The following is a 21,239-nucleotide window of genomic DNA, read 5'->3' as shown; positions in this document are numbered from 1 at the left end:
TGGCTCAAACGCATTAAGAAGGAAAGAAATTCCACAAATTAACTTTTAACAAGGCACACCTGTTAATTGGAATGCATTCCAGGTGACTACCTCATGAAGCTGGTTGAGAGAATGCCAAGAGTGTGCAAAGGTGGCTACTTTGAAGAATTTCAAATATATTATGATTTGTTTAACACTTCTGGTTACTACATGATTTCATATGTGTTTTTTCATGGTTTTGACGTCTTCACTATTATTCTACAAATAAAAACCCTTAAACGAGTAGGTGTGTCCAAACTTTTGACTGGTACTGTATATTTTCAGCACCAGGCGCTGTTCACCTCCAAATGCGCTGCATTTGCAGATTTACGTTTCAGCGGCTCCCTACAAAATGGCCCGCTGCCTGCTTTATTAGTTATTAGTCTCCTGCATTCTCTCTCCTCATGAATTAAGTTAATATGTAACTTTTGCATTATTTAGGTTGTGTAACTTCCTTCTTGGAACATTGCATTTTGGAATTTTTGCATGTCGGGCCCGAGATTTTTTATTATCATTTTAAATGAAAAAAATATTAACCATTATTTTGGGGGACTTTTTGTGAGGCCAAATAATATTGCTGGCGGCGCAGACTTGGCCCACGGGCCGCCAGTTGGGGAACCCAACTGTAAGGGATGGCAGAGCTTTGTGTGTACACGGGTGTGGATGTGTGCAGCCTTCCCTGTAAACACCAACCACCCCTCCAGCATACTCACACTCTCTCGATTACTCACTCACAAACTTGCGCACACACTGAACTCCTTCCTGTAATGAACACGATAGGAGACAGAGAGCTGGTTTCAAGCACAGAGCGCAGCAGGTGTTTATTGGAAGGGACCTTGGGAGAAGGCAGGTTGCTGGGTCCAGGGGCAGGCAGAAGGTCATACACGGTGGGTCCAAGATGGCAACAGTACAGGCAGGGAATAGGCAAAAAGCGTTGAGTGAGGCAGGCAACAACTATCCTACACGGCAGGAGTGAAGGACGGGAAAAACCAGTGCTCTGAGAGAAGTGTGTCTCAAAACAAACAATACCTCACAGTGATGGGGTGCAAGGAACTGAACTAAATATTGTGGGATGATGCCATGCAGGTGTGTGAACAAGTGATTAGAATTCCGGTGATTGGGATCTGGACAGTGAGCTGGAAAGTGGTCAGCGTTCTGGGGATCTAAGTGTTTGGGAGTGTGAGTTGGGCGCAGACGTTACACTTCCCATGAACTTCCTAGTCTCTAAACATCCCTGGTGCCTTCAGAGAAACTGGGGTCAAATGGCAAAGACATGACAAAGTCAACACTTCTGTGTTACGCAACCCAGTCTCAACAGGACTCAGTCCATGTGCGTGTACTGACCACTACTACTGGCTTATCTGTTTGGCTTTTGCTTCTACAAACATCTGCTGTTGTAGATCTGATTCAAGTGGGCAGACTCATTTTTCCCTGAGTATATTTATGCACTATAAAAGTAGAAGGTACTCTGCTGAAGATAATGAAACATCTCTCTTTCCATAGACTCAGCTGGTCAGACCCTTGCTGCTCCACTGGTAAACCTACCCTCAAGAAAGCGGTATGTTTTTGCTTGTTTGTTTGTGTGTGCATGCTAGCTCTTTCACCGATGTTTACTGTATGTAGGTGTGTTGTGCAGCGCTTTGCTCAGTGTTCTTATCGCTTCTTGCGACCATTACGATCATGTTTGGATTCATGAGACAAGAGGCACAGTTTTGACTCTCACCCCATGACTCGTGTGTGTGTGTGTCTGTGTGTCTGTGTGTCTGTGTGTGTGTGTGTGACCCCAGGAACACGCAGTACTATGAGAAGGTGTCAGACCCGCTGGACCTGAGTACCATTGAGAAGCAAATCACCACAGGGCACTACAAGACCGTGGAGGCATTTGACACTGACATGCTCAAAGTGTTCCGCAACGCAGAGGTGGGTCTCCCTCAACCCTCCTCCTTATTGGATATACACAGCCACTGTTCCTTTACACACACACCTAAACACAGAGGACTGCTTTTTACACACAGAGGACTCTTTTTTACACACACACCTACACACAGAGGACTGTTTTTTACACACACATCTAAACACAGAGGACTGTTTTTTACACACACACACCTACACACAGAGGACTCTTTTTACACACACACCTAAACACAGAGGACTGTTTTTTACACACACACACCTACACACAGAGGACTCTTTTTTACACACACACACCTAAACACAGAGGACTGTTTTTTACACACACACCTACACACAGAGGACTCTTTTTTACACACACACCTAAACACAGAGGACTGTTTTTTACACACACACCTACACACAGAGGACTGTTTTTTACACACACACCTACACACAGAGGACTCTTTTTTACACACACACCTACACACAGAGGACTCTTTTTTACACACACACCTACACACAGAGGACTCTTTTTTACACACACACCTACACACAGAGGACTCTTTTTTACACACACACCTAAACACAGAGGACTGTTTTTTACACACACACCTACACACAGAGGACTCTTTTTAACACACACACCTACACACAGAGGACTCTTATTTACATTTGTGTTGTGTGGAGGCTGTGTGAGTGCCACTCAAATCCTTTGAAGGGTAGTCAACCCTATAGACAGGTGGGTTATTTAGCAACAAAATCCAATGTGTGCACAACCATGGATCAAAACAGGCGGGTTTGGCTTTAGAATCAAAGGATTGTTGACAACATGTAAACTATATTTCCTCTCCAAATCATTATTGGAAATATACATACATTTGTACAATGAGCACTTGTCTCCCAAATACACCATTACAGTTGGTGGTTAGCTAGCTACCAAATTTTAGCCATATTAGCATCGACGTGATGAGTCAAAACGCCTCAAAAGAAGACACGGTATCAATAACAAGAAACAACAAGCTGAAACGAGCCACGATTCCCCACATGGCAGCTTCTTGCCATTGTTGCTATCTGTCTGAAAATGTATCATTTTGCAGGGGTTTAGAATTCTAAGTGGGATTCTGGAAGCCTGGTCGAACTTGTTTAGGTTGCTGTGGCGTAAACTGGTCTTTTACTTCGCTTTACAAAACACAAACTGTATTTTCCAAATTCTCAACGTCATTGCCCTATGCTCCCTCCATCCTAGCAGAAATACTACGGGCGGAAGTCGTCAGTAGGGAGGGACGTGTGCCGGCTGAGGAAGGCCTACTACGGCGCGCGCCACGAAGCCGCTGTCCAGATTGACGAAATCGTCGGAGAAACAGCCAGCGAAGCGGACAGTTCAGATTCGCTGGAGCGAGACCACGCCCATCATCACCACCACCACGGAGGGGGCTGGCCGGGCTCTCACGACAAGGACGATGACATCATCCGCTGCATCTGCGGCATGTACAAGGACGAGGGCCTGATGATCCAGTGTGAGAAGTGCATGGTGAGAGAGCGTGGGACACAGCCTAACATTGCAGGCTCCGAGTTCAACCTGTTGTTGAATGTTAGCCTAACTGAATATGGATATAACTGAATATCAGTTCCTTACTGAATCCATGAGGCAATGTACAGTTTGGATTGCAAATACCTGCCTGTTGATTCTGAGTGACTGGTGAGTGTTCCTGTCAGTGGAAGCAATGTTTTTGAGAGCACGAGTTGATTGTGGGAAAGATGACTAAGTGTGGTAGTCTAATATATTGTTAGCGTTAGTTTTGGCTGTGATTGTAGTGTAAACGGTGATGCGTCTGTCTCTCAGGTGTGGCAGCACTTCGACTGCATGCGGCTGGAGGCGGAGGTGGAACACTACCTGTGTGAGCAGTGCGACCCCCGACCTGTGGACAGGGTGAGTGTTGTCCCCCTTAACCTAATCTCAATCACACCCCATGGTCTATAGGAACCAGAAGTTGGAACCGGTTCAGGGAACAGAACAGAAAACTACATTTTTTGGGGGGGGTGGGGGGCAGAATCAGAACTGGGAACGAAAGCGATCTATATATTATTCCGGAACATAACCGTTATTTTAAAAGCATGGGATCTGGTTAATAATGTTATTTTACGTTCCGGGCATTTTCCAGTCCCACCAAAAATGAAACAAAGCTCCTATGCAAAGCCCTCACTATGTCACTCAGAAACGTATTCCAGTGTCTGCTGCCAGCAAAAAATCTTTCCTACTGTGTGTGTGTGTGTAGGCTACCAGCCCCTCCCTCACCGGAGCATAGACTACTGTAGCCTACTGACGTTACAAGCGTGATTCTGAAATTAGGGAGAGACATTTTTAATTAGAGATGTACCTTTTCAATGATAGTTAAGGATACTATAGTTATCACATTTCACATTGGATTTATTAACTACAAAAAGGTAAGATGTGTTTTTATTTCTGGTGCCTCTCTGCAGACACACATGTTAGCTAGCTAACTAGCTCTGGTCCAACAATTAAGCCAACTCTCGGAAGGCCAAAGACATTCAAAGTTCCTTCATAAAAGCAACTCCTGCGTAGGTATAATTCTGAGAGGCCTGATTCAGATAATGCAAGTCATAACAAGATGCCCAGCACTTCAAGCCAAGCCTCTTCCTCCACCCTCTCTTGCTCCCCACCCTTGTCTGTCCAATGTGTGTTAACAGCTATAGCTCGCTCACTCCATAGCAAGCTGCTCTATCTGCACTGATTGGTGAAGTAATTCAATGTCGAGCTAAATGTTTGAAAAATATATATGATTTGGTTTAAAAAGGAATGATGTAAACCGTAAGTTTATTTTTGTGTTCAAACCTGTTCTAACTTTATTTTGCTGGTCAGAACAGTGGAATGAAACAAAATTATTCAGAACGAAATAATTGGAAAATGATTTCCATTCCAACCTCTTACCTCTACCTGGGACGCTTGCGTCCCAACTAGAGCTCTGGAAATGCAAATGCGCTACGCTAAATGCTAATAGTATTAGTTAAAACTCAAAAGTTCATTAAAATACACATGCAGGGTATCAAATTAAAGCTACACTCGTTGTGAATCCAGGCAACAAGTCAGATTTTTAAAATGCTTTTCGGCGACAGCATGAGAAGCTATTATCTGATAGCATGCACCAATACACTACAACAGAAAAGCACAGCAGGGGACGTAAACAAAATAATTAGCATTTCGGCGTTACACAAACCGCACAATAAAATAGAAAACAGTCATTACCTTTCACCATCTTCTTTGTTGGCACTCCTAGATGTCCCATAAACACTATTGGGTCTTTATTTCGATTAAATCGGGCCATATAAAGCCAAGATATCGTTATATGTAGACTGTGTGATAAACGAAAAAAAACAGCGATTTCACAACGTAACGTCATTTTTAAAATTCAAAAGTAGACGATAAACTTTCACAAAACACTTCGAAATACGTTTGTAATGCTACTTTAGGTATTAGTAAACGTTAATAAGCGATAAATTCATCCGTAGGCGATGTACATATCATTAGCTGTCGTCTTGGAAAAAATTTCAGGAGAGAGCTCTTCCGGAATGATCTGGGCGGAGACCGGAGGTACGTCGTGCCCCTCTTTCGGTTCAACCAAGAATCAAAGAGGATTCAATTCACAAGATACTCGACTGCATGGGGATGCTGTGGGAGTTGAATGCTCGGTCTTATCTAATTCGGCTCACTGTTAACAATTGCTGGAAGTGGCGCAAGGATATTTATTTCCATTTTCTGTGATCAGGTTTTCCTGCGCTTTCCGATGTAACGCACGTTATGTAATAGCCACAGTCGTGATTTAACCAGTTTTAAAAACGTCCGAGGGTTTCCTATCCACACATTCTAACCATATGAACGTACTATATTCCTGGCATGAGTAGCAGGGCGCTGAAATGTTGCGCGATTTTTAACAAAATGTTCAAAAAAGTAGAGGGTAGGAGCAACTAGTTAAAGAAACTGGAAGGTCACAGGTGGGTTATCAGACGATGGTTGTTTCTCAATATGCGTACTACTATTCTCCACACTCATGTTCCGAGTGCATTTTTTGTGGACGCTCTCTTGAGTGCGTTCTTGTGAGGACGAGTGTGGATAAAATATTACATTTGAGAAGCACTCGCACTCCCCCTACTGTATTACGTCACGTTTCACCTCCCCCATTCACTGAACGTAATAACCTGCACTAGCCAGCTAGTTTAACAGGCAAAAACTACCTAAAGATAATGTTATGCAAGGTAGATCACTGTCAGTTATTCATGGTTAGCTAGTTACCAATTCTTTGTGGCTAGCTAGCTATCCAGTTTGCTCTATTGACTTACAATGGGCTTGCGATCTACGCACACTAAAGTGGGTATTGTAGGCAGGTAAACATGCCAAAATGAGTACTGTATGTATTTATTAATGTATTGCAAGATAAAATATTGCAATCAGGCAACATATGAGATGTGAATGGGCAACATTTCATTCCAAAGTCTGAGTTTATTTTCTCCTCTTGAGCTCAAATAATGTCCGCCATTCATTTCAATAAACTTTTGCGCCTCAAACTTTGATTTGGAACTCATTCTCCTACCCTCCTGTGCATCAATTTGCGTGCTCGTAGCACGGTAGTATGCATATTGCGAAACAGCCCATGAGAAATGTGTTCAGTCAGTGACACGGAAAAAGGTGATGTGCACATCCCAAAACTAAGATAATCAAGTCACTTTTTTTTTTAAGTGCATTTAAATCAAATCAAATGTTATTTGTCACATACACATGTTTAGCAGATGTTAATGCGAGTGTAGCGAAATGCTTGTGCTTCTAGTTCCGACAATGCAGTGATAACCAACAAGTAATCTAACTAACAATTCCAAAACTACTGTCTTATACACAGTGTAAGGGGATAAAGAATATGTACATAAGGATATATGAATGAGTGATGGTACAGAGCAGCATACAGTAGATGGTATCGAGTACAGTATATACATATGAGATGAGAATGTAGACAAAGTAAACAAAGTGGCATAGTTAAAGTGGCTAGTGATACATGTATTACATAAGGATGCAGTCGATGATGTAGAGTACAGTATATACGTATGCATATGAGATGAATAATGTAGGGTAAGTAACATTATATAAGGTAGCATTGTTTAAAGTGGCTAGTGATATATTTACAACATTTCCCATCAATTCCCATTATTAAAGTGGCTGGAGTTGGGTCAGTGTCAATGACAGTGTGTTGGCAGCAGCCACTCAATGTTAGTGGTGGCTGTTTAACAGTCTGATGGCCTTGAGATAGAAGCTGTTTTTCAGTCTCTCGGTCCCAGCTTTGATGCACCTGTACTGACCTCGCCTTCTGGATGATAGCGGGGTGAACAGGCAGTGGTTCGGGTGGTTGATGTCCTTGATGATCTTTATGGCCTTCCTGTAACATCGGGTGGTGTAGGTGTCCTGGAGGGCAGGTAGTTTGCCCCCGGTGATGCGTTGTGCAGACCTCACTACCCTCTGGAGAGCCTTACGGTTGAGGGCGGAGCAGTTGCCGTACCAGGCGGTGATACAGCCCGCCAGGATGCTCTCGATTGTGCATCTGTAGAAGTTTGTGAGTGCTTTTGGTGACAAGCCGAATTTCTTCAGCCTCCTGAGGTTGAAGAGGCGCTGCTGCGCCTTCTTCATGACGCTGTCAGTGTGAGTGGACCAATTCAGTTTGTCTGTGATGTGTATGCCGAGGAACTTAAAACTTGCTACCCTCTCCACTACTGTTCCATCGATGTGGATAGGGGGTGTTCCCTCTGCTGTTTCCTGAAGTCCACAATCATCTCCTTAGTTTTGTTGACGTTGAGTGTGAGGTTATTTTCCTGACACCACACTCCGAGGGCCCTCACCTCCTCCCTGTAGGCCGTCTCGTCGTTGTTGGTAATCAAGCCTACCACTGTTGTGTCGTCCGCAAACTTGATGATTGAGTTGGAGCGTGCGTGGCCACGCAGTCGTGGGTGAACAGGGAGTACAGGAGAGGGCTCAGAACGCACCCTTGTGGGGCCCCGTGTTGAGGATCAGCGGGGAGGAGATGTTGTTGCCTACCCTCACCACCTGGGGGCGGCCCGTCAGGAAGTCCAGTACCCAGTTGCACAGGGCGGGGTCGAGACCCAGGGTCTCGACCTTGATGACGAGCTTGGAGGGTACTATGGTGTTGAATGCCGAGCTGTAGTCGATGAACAGCATTCTCACATAGGTATTCCTCTTGTCCAGGTGGGTTAGGGCAGTGTGCAGTGTGGTTGAGATTGCATCGTCTGTGGACCTATTTGGGCGGTAAGCAAATTGGAGTGGGCCTAGGGTGTCAGGTAGGGTGGAGGTGATATGGTCCTTGACTAGTCTCTCAAAGCACTTCATGATGACGGAAGTGAGTGCTACGGGGCGGTAGTCGTTTAGCTCAGTTACCTTAGCTTTGTTGGGAACAGGAACAATGGTGGCCCTCTTGAAGCATGTGGGAACAGCAGACTGGTATAGGGATTGATTGAATATGTCCGTAAACACACCGGCCAGCTGGTCTGCGCATGCTCTGAGGGCGCGGCTGGGGATGCCGTCTGGGCCTGCAGCCTTGCGAGGGTTAACACGTTTAAATGTCTTACTCACCTCGGCTGCAGTGAAGGAGAGACCGCATGTTTTGGCTCTGTCAAGTCACTTGGCTCTGTCATAACCTCACATGGTCTCTCCTATCATTGCTATGCAGACGACACACAATTAATCTTCTCCTTTCCCCCTTCTGATGACCAGGTGGCGAATCGCATCTCTGCATGTCTGGCAGACATATCAGTGTGGATGACGGATCACCACCTCAAGCTGAACCTCGGCAAGACGGAGCTGCTCTTCCTCCCGGGGAAGGACTGCCCGTTCCATGATCTCGCCATCACGGTTGACAACTCCATTGTGTCCTCCTCCCAGAGCGCTAAGAACCTTGGCGTGATCCTGGACAACACCCTGTCGTTCTCAACTAACATCAAGGCGGTGGCCCGTTCTTGTAGGTTCATGCTCTACAACATCCGCAGAGTACGACCCTGCCTCACACAGGAAGCAGCGCAGGTCCTAATCCAGGCACTTGTCATCTCCCGTCTGGATTACTGCAACTCGCCGTTGGCTGGGCTCCCTGCTTGTGCCATTAAACCCCTACAACTCATCCAGAACGCCGCAGCCCGTCTGGTGTTCAACCTTCCCAAGTTCTCTCACGTCACCCCGCTCCTCCGCTCTCTCCACTGGCTTCCAGTTGAAGCTCGCATCCGCTACAAGACCATGGTGCTTGCCTACGGAGCTGTGAGGGGAACGGCACCTCAGTACCTCCAGGCTCTGATCAGGCCCTACACCCATACAAGGGCACTGCGTTCATCCACCTCTGGCCTGCTCGCCTCCCTACCACTGAGGAAGTACAGTTCCCGCGCAGCCCAGTCAAAACTGTTCGCTGCTCTGGCCCCCAATGGTGGAACAAACTCCCTCACGACGCCAGGACAGCGGAGTCAATCACCACCTTCCGGAGACACCTGAAACCCCACCTCTTTCAGGAATACCTAGGATAGGATAAAGTAATCCTTCTCACCCCCCTTAAAAGATTTAGATGCACTATTGTAAAGTGGCTGTTCCACTGGATGTCTTAAGGTGAACGCACCAATTTGTAAGTCGCTCTGGATAAGAGCGTCTGCTAAATGACGTAAATGTAATGTTTTCGTTGCAGGCCGTGTCAGTGACACTGTATTGTCCTCAAAGCGGGCAAAAAAGTTATTTAGTCTGCCTGGGAGCAAGACGTCCTGGTCCGTGACTGGGCTGGGTTTCTTCTTGTAGTCCGTGATTGACTGTAGACCCTGCCACATGCCTCTTGTGTCTGAGCCGTTGAATTGAGATTCTACTTTGTCTCTGTACTGACGCTTAGCTTGTTTAATAGCCTTGCGGAGGGAATAGCTGCACTGTTTGTATTCGGTCATGTTGCCAGACACCTTGCCCTGATTAAAAGCAGTGGTTCGCGCTTTCAGTTTCACGCGAATGCTGCCATCAATCCACGGTTTCTGGTTAGGGAATGTTTTTATCGTTGCTATGGGAACGACATCTTCAACGCACGTTCTAATGAACTCACACACCGAATCAGCGTATTCGTCAATATTTTTATCTGACAGTCAAAACACACTTTACAGAAAGTGTAAATAAAGGGGCAATATGCAGTTGAAACTAACAAAGCGTCACCCTGCCACTGATTTGGAAAACAGTGGAGGGATGGGGGTGTACAACCAATCTCAAATGTATACACAGAGCTATGGATTCAAGGACTGACCATCCATGGTATCAAATGTACAGTTTTAACCATGTTTTGAGGCTACGCAGTATTGGTTTACAATTACATTGCTTACCAACAATGGAGTAAGACAATCTTATATTTTGGTTTCTGATAGGGAATGACAGTTTAACTAAGCTCATAAAGCATTTCATAAGTTATATTCTTCAAGAATCAATGGTGATAAATAATCAGTAATTTACAAGTCCAAAAATGGATGTACCAATCGCAGATTGCTCCTTGTAAAATGTATCAGGGAATAGGGTGCCATTTGGGACATAGGTATTGTTGTTTCAGATACTCCACTCCTTACAGGTGGTTATTTCAAAGGAATGCTTTGTCTTTTGTTTCATCTTCTTGTTTGATCTGATGTCATATCCTGTCCCGTTGGTGCTCCAGGAGGTGCCAATGCTGCCCCAGCCCAGCTACGCCCAGTCTGGCTCAATCTACTACATTTGTCTGCTGCGAGACGAACTGCTGCTGCACCAAGGTATGGAAGGGGACTATAACCATAACTATAACTATGCCCTATATAGTGCACTACTTTTGAACAGGGCCCTGCTCAGAAGTATAGGGCTCTGGTCAAAAGTAGTGCATTATATAGGTAATAGCATGCCATTTTAGACGTAACCCCACGTTTGAGGCCACATCAATGTTGTAGTGAGTTTTTGTGTCAGTTGCACAGCTTGCCACGTGGAATAATTGTTGTATAGCAACTTGGGGTGTGATAACTGTTCCTTGTACCGGCTTCTATATATCACAGTGTTGCGGCATCACTACAGCCTGGGGTTCGATCGCAGGCTGTATCACAACCGGCCGTGACCCAGCGTCGTCCGTGTTTGGCGAGGCTTTTGCCCGGGGGCTTTACTTGGCCCATCGCACTCTAGCGACTCCTTGTGGCGGGCCGGGGGCCTGCAGGCTAACTTCGGTCGTCAGTTGAACAGTGTTTCCTCCGACACATTGGTGCAGCTGGCTTCCGGGTAAAGCGAGCGAGTGTTAAGAAGTGCGGCTTGGTCGGTCATGTTTCAGCATGACTCAACCTTTCCTGAGCCCGTTGGGGAGTTGCAGCGATGAGACAAGATCGTAATCCCGAAATTGGGGAGAAAAAAGGGTCATTAATTTTAAAAAATGTATATATAAAAATCATGATAATGTTATGTAACCTGTCTGACCAGGTGACTGTGTGTACCTGATGAGGGACAGCAGACGCACCCCAGAGGGCCAGCCAGTCAGGCAGTCCTACCGTCTCCTGTCCCATGTCAACAGAGACAAGCTAGACATCTTCCGCATCGAGAAACTCTGGAAGAGTGAAAAGTAAGGGAGGGGGAAAAGGGAACGCCCCATTGAGCCAGCGCTGAGCAACTTCAGCGATTTCATTGCTGTATTTTTGCCTCTGACACGCTCTTGTCTCTTTGTGTGGGTGCCCTGTAGGGGTGAGAGGTTTGCCTTTGGCCATCATTACTTCAGGCCCCACGAGACGCACCACTCGCCCTCGCGCCGCTTCTACCACAACGAGCTGTTCCGTGTGCCACTCTACGAGATCATCCCTCTGGAGGCCGTGGTCGGGACCTGCTGCGTCCTTGATCTCTACACCTACTGCAAAGGTGAGACTCACGCACGCACACACACACACTTTGTAAGGGAGTTCAAAACAAACACACTGAGCTAACACACATAATTACCTAACCTGACCTGTGGTGCGTTTGTTTTTTTCTCAGGACGGCCGAAAGGAGTGAAGGAGCAGGACGTGTACATCTGCGACTACCGCCTGGACAAGTCGGCGCACCTCTTCTACAAGATCCACCGCAACCGCTTCCCCGTGTGCACTAAGCCCTACGCCTTCAACCACTTCCCCAAGAGGCTGGCCCCCAAGAGAGACTTCTCAGTAAGAGGGTCCAAGAGGAGGGGTGGGGGTTGTTTGTATTAAAGTGTCCGTATTTAGTTTTAGTGAGGCTAGTTTGATGAGGTAGAATTGATATAAGGTTCCGTTATGGGCTTGAATTTGAGTGCAACTAGAGAAGTGTATCAAAGTTGTTTTGTCAAAGAGGTTGATTGGGCACCAGTGACGACTGATATGTGCCCACCGTCCTTTTCATGGGTGTTTTTGCAAACCGTTACTTATCCTAAGACAGAAGATTGGGGTCCAGCTTTATACACAGTTAGTAAAACAAATTGTTAATAATCCCAAAAATGAAGTCCTGTATGAGCAACTTGTAAGTCAAATTAAAGAGCCTTTGTTCCTTTCCAACCTCGCCACAGCCGCACTACGTTCCTGACAACTACAAGAGGAACGGGGGGCGTTCAGCCTGGAAGAGCGAGCGGCCCAAAGGAGTTGGAGGGGCCTGTGAGGACGACGCTTCCCCATGCGACCAGGGTGACGACTTCCGTCCGGAGAGTGACAACCGAAGAGTGGTGGAGGGGGACATGGACACTGCCCATGAAGAACCCACAGTCCCTACCGCTGCCCAACCCACGCGACCAGATGGGCCAAGGGATGGAGAAGAGGAGGAGGCCGGGCAGGAGGTAGAGGAGCATAGGGAGCTGGAGGAAGGTACGGCAGAGAGAGGAGTTGACGTGCTGGAGCTCCTCCCCTCCATGTCTTCCTCACCCCTCCATCACTCCGGACTGGGCAGGAGGGAGGCGCAAAGGGATCGGCTAAACAAGATTCTGCTGGATCTGCTACACAGAACACCCAATAAGAACGGTGAGCAGGCAATGAGGAAACGGGTATTACGAGAGAGGGGTGGTTTGATGAAGAATGGAAACTGTTGAGTTGATGAAGGGGAAATATCAGACAGTTAACTGAATGTGTCATTGGTGTTTGGTAACTTCTCTCTCTTCTTCCAACAGCCATAGATGTCACTTATCTTCTAGAGGAGGGGTCAGGACGGCGATTACGTAGACGGACACTTGGATTCGGAGACTTTGTGGGTAAAAAATGATGTTGCCACTTACCTGGCAAGCACATTCCCCTTTCATTTACTTGGGAGAGGTGGGGGGAAAATGGAAAGAGGGAAGACGACATTTACAAAGAGAAGGTCACCACAAAGTGAAAAGGTTGGTCCCCTTCTCTGGTACCCCTTCAGGTGGTGTCCCCTCTTCCCCAACCTTTCATCTCAAGTGATGAAACAACTCAACATATAAATGGTTTGAAGCAGTGCACTCAGCAGTCGTGATCATTGATAACTGTTTTGTAGGGGACCCAAGGACTTCTCAGGAGGGTGGACCCAGACTTATTGAAGTACGATGCAAATGCATATTTTATTTTTAATTTTTTTACATAGGAAAATGTACCCCATGCACTTAAAAATGCGCATTGAACATATATTCATCAAAGACAGCCCTGTTACTTGGGACAGAGAGACAATTACATAGGTGTCACACTATCCATACATGGCTCATCAGTGCAACCTTGAGTCAATTATTTTTGATGAGCAAAATAAAGGAACAAAGTGGTACTGAACATGGCTGTGGCATGCAGCCACAGACTCCTATTGACTTCGATTTTTTAAACATCAAATGGGAATGAGAACACTGGAGACTGGCGCACCCTAGTGGGACTAAGTGGTGATGACAAACTAAACGTAGGGTTAATGTACCAGGACTATCCTCAGAGGCTATGCAGTGTACAGTAAGCATACACTGTTGACGATGAACTAGGAGAGAAGCAGCAGGAACGAGGTTGGTCAACTGCACTTTGGTACCATGGATATTGTTGGCGCTCTATAATGTATCAACGAGACACACTAACACACAGTATTGGATGATCCAGTCTGAAAAGCAACTTAATAAGTATATTATCTTATATATATATATATATATATATATATATATATATATATATATATAGGAACAGAGAAGGAAGGACGGGAGAATGGCTGGTGGTCTTTGGGAAGATGGAGTGTGCGCTTTTGGTCAGTCAAGTGTCTTGTTTGGTTTGTGAGGCAGTCCACTTCACCCCTCTTTCTGAAGTACCTGATTCACCAGCTTAACTAAGTCAGGTGGCGGAACACTGGCTCTTACTGTAACGCCTTAGAGCGCCGTGATCCCTGACTGCCTTGCGTGAGTGTGTATGTGTATGCACATTTATGTGTCAGTAATCTGCCAGAATTCTTGAAGAAAAAAAGAAAAAAATTAAGGGCTTGATGGCAATTAACATTTTATGGGAAATTATGAAAACATAAAATGTATCGTGATGGTCATATTTTCATATATTCTGTGAGGGGTATTTGTTGGGAGGGAGGAATTCTAGCTGTACATTTTATTCTTCAAATGTGTTCTGGTTGCCATGGAGAATACTTTTAAATAATTTGTGTGATTTGATGAGATTTCTTTTTTCCAAACACTTCTGTTTAAAATGGGACTTTGACCGAAATGTCCTATCAAGATGGACTGACAGACCGAGAGAGTAAAGAAACTGACAGAAAGAGGACAGAAAGTTGTACAGTGCCAAGTTATGTATATACAGACTGGGATTATGTGAGAAGTGTCTCCAAAAGCAATATCTTGATAACAGATTTTGTGTATTATTGTATTGTACAGAACTCAGACCCATATGTATTATTATAATGATTGTCTGCCATTTGTATTACTATAATCGAGACACTTAAGCTTGAAGGAGAAAGAAGAGGTGTTTTTGTCCAGTAAAATGTACCACAACTGTCCTAAACGAATGACATAAGAATTTTAACTGAATTTTTGTTCCCTAAAAATGAAATTCATCTATGTACTGCATGAGTGAGAAGAATGTCAAACGAACTTCATAAAAGGCATTGGGACATAAGTGACTCTGAAATTACATCTGTCGCTGTAATAATTAATATCAATAATTTTACTTTTGAGGAGAAAATATGCTCCTTGTTTTTGCTGCAAAGTGTTGAACACTAAAAAAACAAACCAACATAAAAATGTTATGATATTATGAAAGATGACAGAAACAAAAGTATAACTGTCAGCTAAATATGTTCTTCCTTTTTGGTTCTGTTTTTGTGATAGCAGTCATAAATATGATGCTTGTGCTTGTAGGCTATTTGTGTGTTTTGTGTGATTTGTTTAGTTATTTTTAGACAATCACAAAATAAGATGCAAGCATTGTAAATGGGCAGACTGGCAGACATTTTGTGATGTGTACAGTTTGTCAACTTCTTCCACTCGTTAAAAGTTTGTAATTATGATTCTAAAGTCAAGAAAATGCTGTTGGTTTTTACTTTTTGTTTTATATTCTATTTGGGTTTTTTTTGTTTGTTTTTTAAATAAAAAGCACTACATTATTGTGAATGTTTATTTTGCCTTGACTTTTTGATCATGTTTAAAGGAATTGTTCAATTGCGTTCTGGATTTCCTTAATACAATTCAGGTGAATTTATAAGCAAAGTCGGAAGATTACATACACTTTAGCCAAATACATTTACACTCAGATTTTCACAATTCCTGACATTTAATCCTAGTACAAATTCCCAGTCTTATGTCAGTTAGGAACACCACTTTATTTTAAGAATGTGAAATGTCAGAATAATAGTAGAGAGAATGATTTATTTCAGCTTTTATTAATTTCATCACATTCCCAGTGGGTCAGAAGTTTACATACACTCAATGAGTATTTGGTAGCATTGCCTTTAAATTGTTTAACTTGGGTCAAACGTTTCAGGTAGCCTTCCACAAGCTTCCCACAATAAGTTGGGTGAATTTTGTCCCATTCCTCCTGACAGAGCAGGTGTAACTGAGTCAGGTTTGTAGGCCTCCTTGCTCGCACACGCTTTTTCAGTTCTGCCCACAAATGTTCTATAGGATTGAGGTCAGGGCTTTGTGATGGCCACTCCAATACCTTGACTTTGTTGTCCTTAAGCCATTTTGCCACAACTTTGGAAGTATGCCTGGGGTCATTGTCCATTTGGAAGATCCATTTGCGACCAAGCTTTAACTTCCTGACTGATGTCTTGAGATGTTGCTTCAATATATCCACATCATTTTCCTCCCTCATGATGCCATCTATTTTGTGAAGTGCACCAGTCCCTCCTGCAGCAAAGCACCCCCACAACATGATGCTGCCATCCCCGTGCTTCACGGTTGGGATGGTGTTCTTCGGCTTGCAAGCCTCCCCCTTTTTCCTCCAAACATAACGATGGTCATGGCCAAACAGCTCTATTTTTGTTTCATCAGACCAGAGGACATTTCTCCAAAAAGTACCATCGTTGTTCCCATGTGCAGTTGCTAACCGTATTCTGGCTTTTTTATGGCGGTTTTGGAGCAGTGGCTTCTTCCTTGCTGAGCGGCCTTTCAGGTTATGTTGATATAGGACTCGTTTTTACTGTGGATAGAGATACTTTTGTACCTGTTTCCTCCAGCATCTTCACAGGGTACTTTGCTGTTGTTCTGGGATTGATTTTCACTTTTCGCACCAAAGTACGTTCATCTCTAGGAGACAGAGCGGTATGGCGGCTGCGTGGTCCCATGGTGTTTATACTTGTGTACTATTGTTTGTGCAGATTAACATGGTACCTTCATGCATTTGGAAATGGCTCCCAATGATGAACCAGAATTGTGGAGGTCTACAATTATTTCTCTGAGGTTTTGGCTGATTTCTTTTGATTTCCCCATGATGGCAAGCAAAGAGGCACTGCGTTTGAAGGTAGGCCTTGAAATACATCCACAGGTACACCTCCAATTGACTCAAATGATGTCAGTTAGCCTATCAGAAGCTTCTAAAGCCATGACATCATTTTCTGGAATTTTCCAATTTGTTTAATTAAATGCACAGTCAATTTAGTGTATGTAAACTTCTGACCCACTGGAATTGTGATACAGTGAATTATAAGTGAATAATCTGTAAACAATTGTTGGAAAAATTATGTCATGCACAAAGTAGATGTCCTTACCGACTTACCAAAACTACAGTTGAACAAGAAATGTGTGGAGTGGTTGAAAAACTAGTTTTAATGACTCCAAACTAAGTGTATGTAAATTTCCGACTTCAACTGTAATTTAATTATAGATTTCAGCAGGTACTTGCACACAAACCATAAAAATGAGAAGGTCTCAATTAAAATCCATACTCAAAAGTCTACAAAGTCCCAGTGCAAAGTTAGTCACTCGCTCCTTGGAGCAATAGAACCTCGACAAATAGATCTCCATGCCGTTCTATTCTGGGCCAGGTCCCGGGCGGATGTGGCCAGGTCCAAGGTTGTGCAGGTCGTCCTCCAACTGGTTAGATCACATTGGGCCACATTTATAAACATTGTGTGCGCACAAAATATGCCCCAAAACATGCGCGCGCCAGTTTTCACGCAAAAGTTGGCATTTATAAAAACTGAATTTGACTTGAGAATGCGTTAATCTTCCCGCAAACGTTAGACCATATGTACACACAGTTTCTATTGCATTACAAGAAGGCAAAGGTAGCCTAGTAGTCTTGTGCAAATGGGGAACATATCATAACAAAAGACGTAGCTAAATATAACAAGATGTAATCATTTGCTCTTAGTGAGAAGAGCGAAAATCTATTTTCTTTGCGTTCTAAAATAAGATTATTTCATTTCCATAATCATTGCATAATAAATTCCTCATATTTTCTGGGTGTGATGGTTTCATACTCATGAAATAGCAAATAGGCCTACAAATTAGGATTGGACCCACTTCACGGTAGTGAATAGGCTAGATAAACTACCGGTATTTTGCTCTATGCGATCCACTGTTCACCTTTTCCATTAACGTTTGTAGGCTATGTCTCAATCAGTGGCGACCCTGCATGTTATTTTGAGATTAATTCAAGGTATGTATCAGTTTGTATCAAGGTATGTATCAAACATTGTATTTAAAAAAATAATCTGCATACAAACATGGTCTCTTGCTTTCTTGAGTAAGGTTGCTACAAAATGCAGGTGTTTCAGTGATCAATGCTTTCTGTGTTGGAGGGGCAACCAGAGAAAACTCAGAGTGTAGGCATTGATAATCTGCTCTAATTGCGCTATGATTGGCTCAGGGTTCTGTCACTCATGGCGACACTATATCACCACATAATCGACCATGAGAGCTTGACAGTTCAAGCCCCCTTGGACTGAATTTTTTGGATTTTAATACTTTAAATAATACTTTTAAGATCAATTGGATAAAACAATTCCTAAGAAGACCCACTTCTATCTGGAATTGTATTCCTCATCATGTCTTCTCTACTTTTGGTGGCCTTAACTTCATGTTGTTTTGCAATTATAATATCGAAAAAGTTCCAGTGAAACTTTCTGTTTTTCATCGGCAGGTTTTCTTGTCATGGTCCTTAATTTATAAACACAATTTTTCTCCACACAGATATTATATATGGAATAATCGGGATATATTGTATAAAAATACCTCTCTGTTTTTAGAATATTGGTTCCGAAATAATATCCTATTGGTGAGCCAACTGGTAAATGCAGAGGGTCTTTTACTCAGTTATAAAGAATTCTTATCACTTTACAAGGTCCCTGTAACACCTAAAGATTTTGCAATTGTTTTAGATGCCATTCCCTCAGGTGTTGCTATGTTATTCAGGAACATGTCAAGACCTGACCCTCAGAGCCTACCTTCTGTTGACCCTGTTGACTCATCAGTAGGAAAGATTTGTTTCTCTTTTGGTCCATTCAACAACAGAGCGATACGATCCTTGTTTCAGCAGGATGTTGTATCTATACCTTATGTCATGCCTTATTGGAATGGATTTATTGATAATATCTGTTGTAAAAAAGTTTGGATGTTGCCACACACATACCTACTTGTTAACAAAATTAAGGAAGTTTCCTTTAAAATTATTCATAAATAGTATCCTGCCAACCACAAGAAGTTTAAGGAAAACATCAACTCAAATTGCTCCTTTTGTAATGACCACCCAGAAACAGTTGTGCATCTTTTTTGGCATTGTATGCATGTAAGAAAACTGTGGCAAGACATCAGTAGGTTTATAATTGAACACATTTATGAAGATTTTACACTATTGTGGAGAGATGTACTGTTTGGATTCTTTACATACAATAGAAATAAGCGCAATCATTTTTACGTAATTAATTTCATTATTCTTTTGGCCAAATTTCATATACACAAATGTACATTTACAAACAGAAAACCACATTTTCGTACCCTACAAAAAGAAATTGAACTGTATTTTAAGACGGTTAAATGCTCTACTAACAAAAAAGCTGTTCGAATTGTAAGTATATGCATGTCCCTTAAGGCCCTTGTGTAATTGTAATGTGATATTGTACCCCCTAGCTCGATTGTCTATTGTTTGTAATATATGTATGCTTGTGTTCCCTCATGTGCTTTATGTATTGATTTGATATTAATAAAATAAAATTAAAATTATTATTTTTTTTTTAAAGTTCAAGCCCCCTTGGGTTCTGCTATAGATTTACATCAGACGTGCTCGTCCAAGAAGGCTCAAGGTCATTGGCCACAGATAAAATGACATTATATCTACTGTAGCTTTGATTGGACTGATCATGTCAACGTCATACTTTGAAAATCTTAGCATGCAAGCTAGCTAGCTAGACAAACAGTCATCATCATTAATTATGTTGACAATCTTTTGGCAAATCCTTTTCTATCCTTGTAATATGAAGAGAAATTATAGATAAAATGTTACGCTGCTCATTGGCCATTGGACATAAAAATTGCACATGTACAAAATCCTAAATTCAACAATGATTGGTATGGAAGGAATCAGTGGCTAACTGCAAGAGTTGCAAAGCAATCACTATTTTGCTTGCTCTTCGGTGGAGAGGGTGTGTGGTCCAAGTCTAAAAATGTAAAACATCTGTCTGAAAGGGTCTCTTTTCCAAGCTTGAAAGAATCATTCACACGCAACACCATGGGCCAGAAAGGGTTGAATACGTTGGCCACTCTATCAATCCAGCATGACTCCTGCCATATTCAAAACAACTCGGAACTTGGAAACTTCCAACGACTGACTTCAGTGAGTTCAAGACAACTTGGCACTCGGAGGAAAACATGCTCCGACTGGGAAAATACGTTTTGAGCGGTCATCCAACTCAGAATTTCAAGTTGGGAACTATGTCCTCTTTCTAAAGCTTTGACTTGAAGATTACTGACGTCAGGATCTTTTTTTTTCTCGTTCCCAGTTGTCTTGAAAGAACCATAAATCCAGAGAATGCCAGACTTTGATGACAAAGGTTGATGACAAAGTTTGCCCACAAGAAAGACCCCCGCGCCACCTTCCTGTTCATGTGAGCACAGCACAACAACGTTGAGTCCAACAATGTATTGTATGCTGCTATATGCCAGGATATGTATTGTGTAGCTAAGAAAGCAATACTACATGTATGTTGTGTAGTAAACTGTTAGGTAGTAGCCCATGTCTCACCGTAAGAATTTTGGTCCCTGGAATGTCATTGAATATTTCATTTTCTGCTTATACGCCCCCGTTATTTATCCAACAGTTCTGACTTGGTGTACAGGGACATGTACATGTCATTGTTTGTACATGTCATTGTTTGTACATCTCATAGGTTATATTGCTAAAATAGTTATATCTCATTGGTATCTTAATCATCATTTTAGGCAATGTTGGAATTATGTATTTCATTGTTTTGCTTCCCTTGTGTATTATTATTAGCTCATGCTTTTCTATACGAGGAGGGGATGCTACAGGCCTATAATGTTGTTGGGTCTGTAACCATGTTTGTCAGTGACTCTTCCCTTTCAGTTATTATTTTGTCAACAAAAAATTCAGCAATAGACATGTAATTTCAATTGATATTGCAAGGGTTGGTTTGTTTGCACAATGTGTGTCAGTATATTATCTATAAAAGTGGATCCTAGTGATCAAGGGTGCAATGCATTAACAGAAATGTCCGCAACCATTTGACAAACATCGCAGATTAGAAATGATGGGAATGAACAATTAATGTAGGCTACTACTGATAATAAATGTAATGGGCAATTGATACATTTACATTACATTTAAGTCATTTAGCAGACGCTCTTATCCAGAGCGACTTACAAATAGGATTGATA

At 43.0% G+C, this 21,239-nt stretch overlaps 1 protein-coding gene across 1 annotated transcript in view; it reads left to right on the top strand.

Annotated features, from left to right (window-relative positions):
* Positions 1-15,515, top strand: part of LOC115128210 (histone-lysine N-methyltransferase ASH1L-like) — a 52,485-nt gene extending 36,970 nt beyond the window's left edge. The window contains 10 exon segments of the mRNA XM_065017661.1: positions 1,522-1,576; positions 1,806-1,938; positions 3,158-3,442; positions 3,755-3,841; positions 10,638-10,728; positions 11,414-11,552; positions 11,670-11,842; positions 11,957-12,123; positions 12,498-12,942; positions 13,089-15,515. Coding sequence (XP_064873733.1) covers positions 1,522-1,576; positions 1,806-1,938; positions 3,158-3,442; positions 3,755-3,841; positions 10,638-10,728; positions 11,414-11,552; positions 11,670-11,842; positions 11,957-12,123; positions 12,498-12,942; positions 13,089-13,180 — 1,667 coding nt within the window. The 3' untranslated portion in view covers positions 13,181-15,515.
* The last annotated feature ends 5,724 nt before the right edge of the window (positions 15,516-21,239 follow it).

The sequence above is a fragment of the Oncorhynchus nerka genome, linkage group LG4 (genome assembly GCF_034236695.1).
Source record: "Oncorhynchus nerka isolate Pitt River linkage group LG4, Oner_Uvic_2.0, whole genome shotgun sequence".
In the NCBI taxonomy this organism is placed as follows: Eukaryota; Metazoa; Chordata; class Actinopteri; order Salmoniformes; family Salmonidae; genus Oncorhynchus; species Oncorhynchus nerka.
Note: the sequence above shows the minus strand (reverse complement) of the source record. Positions and strands in the feature narration are given on the sequence as shown.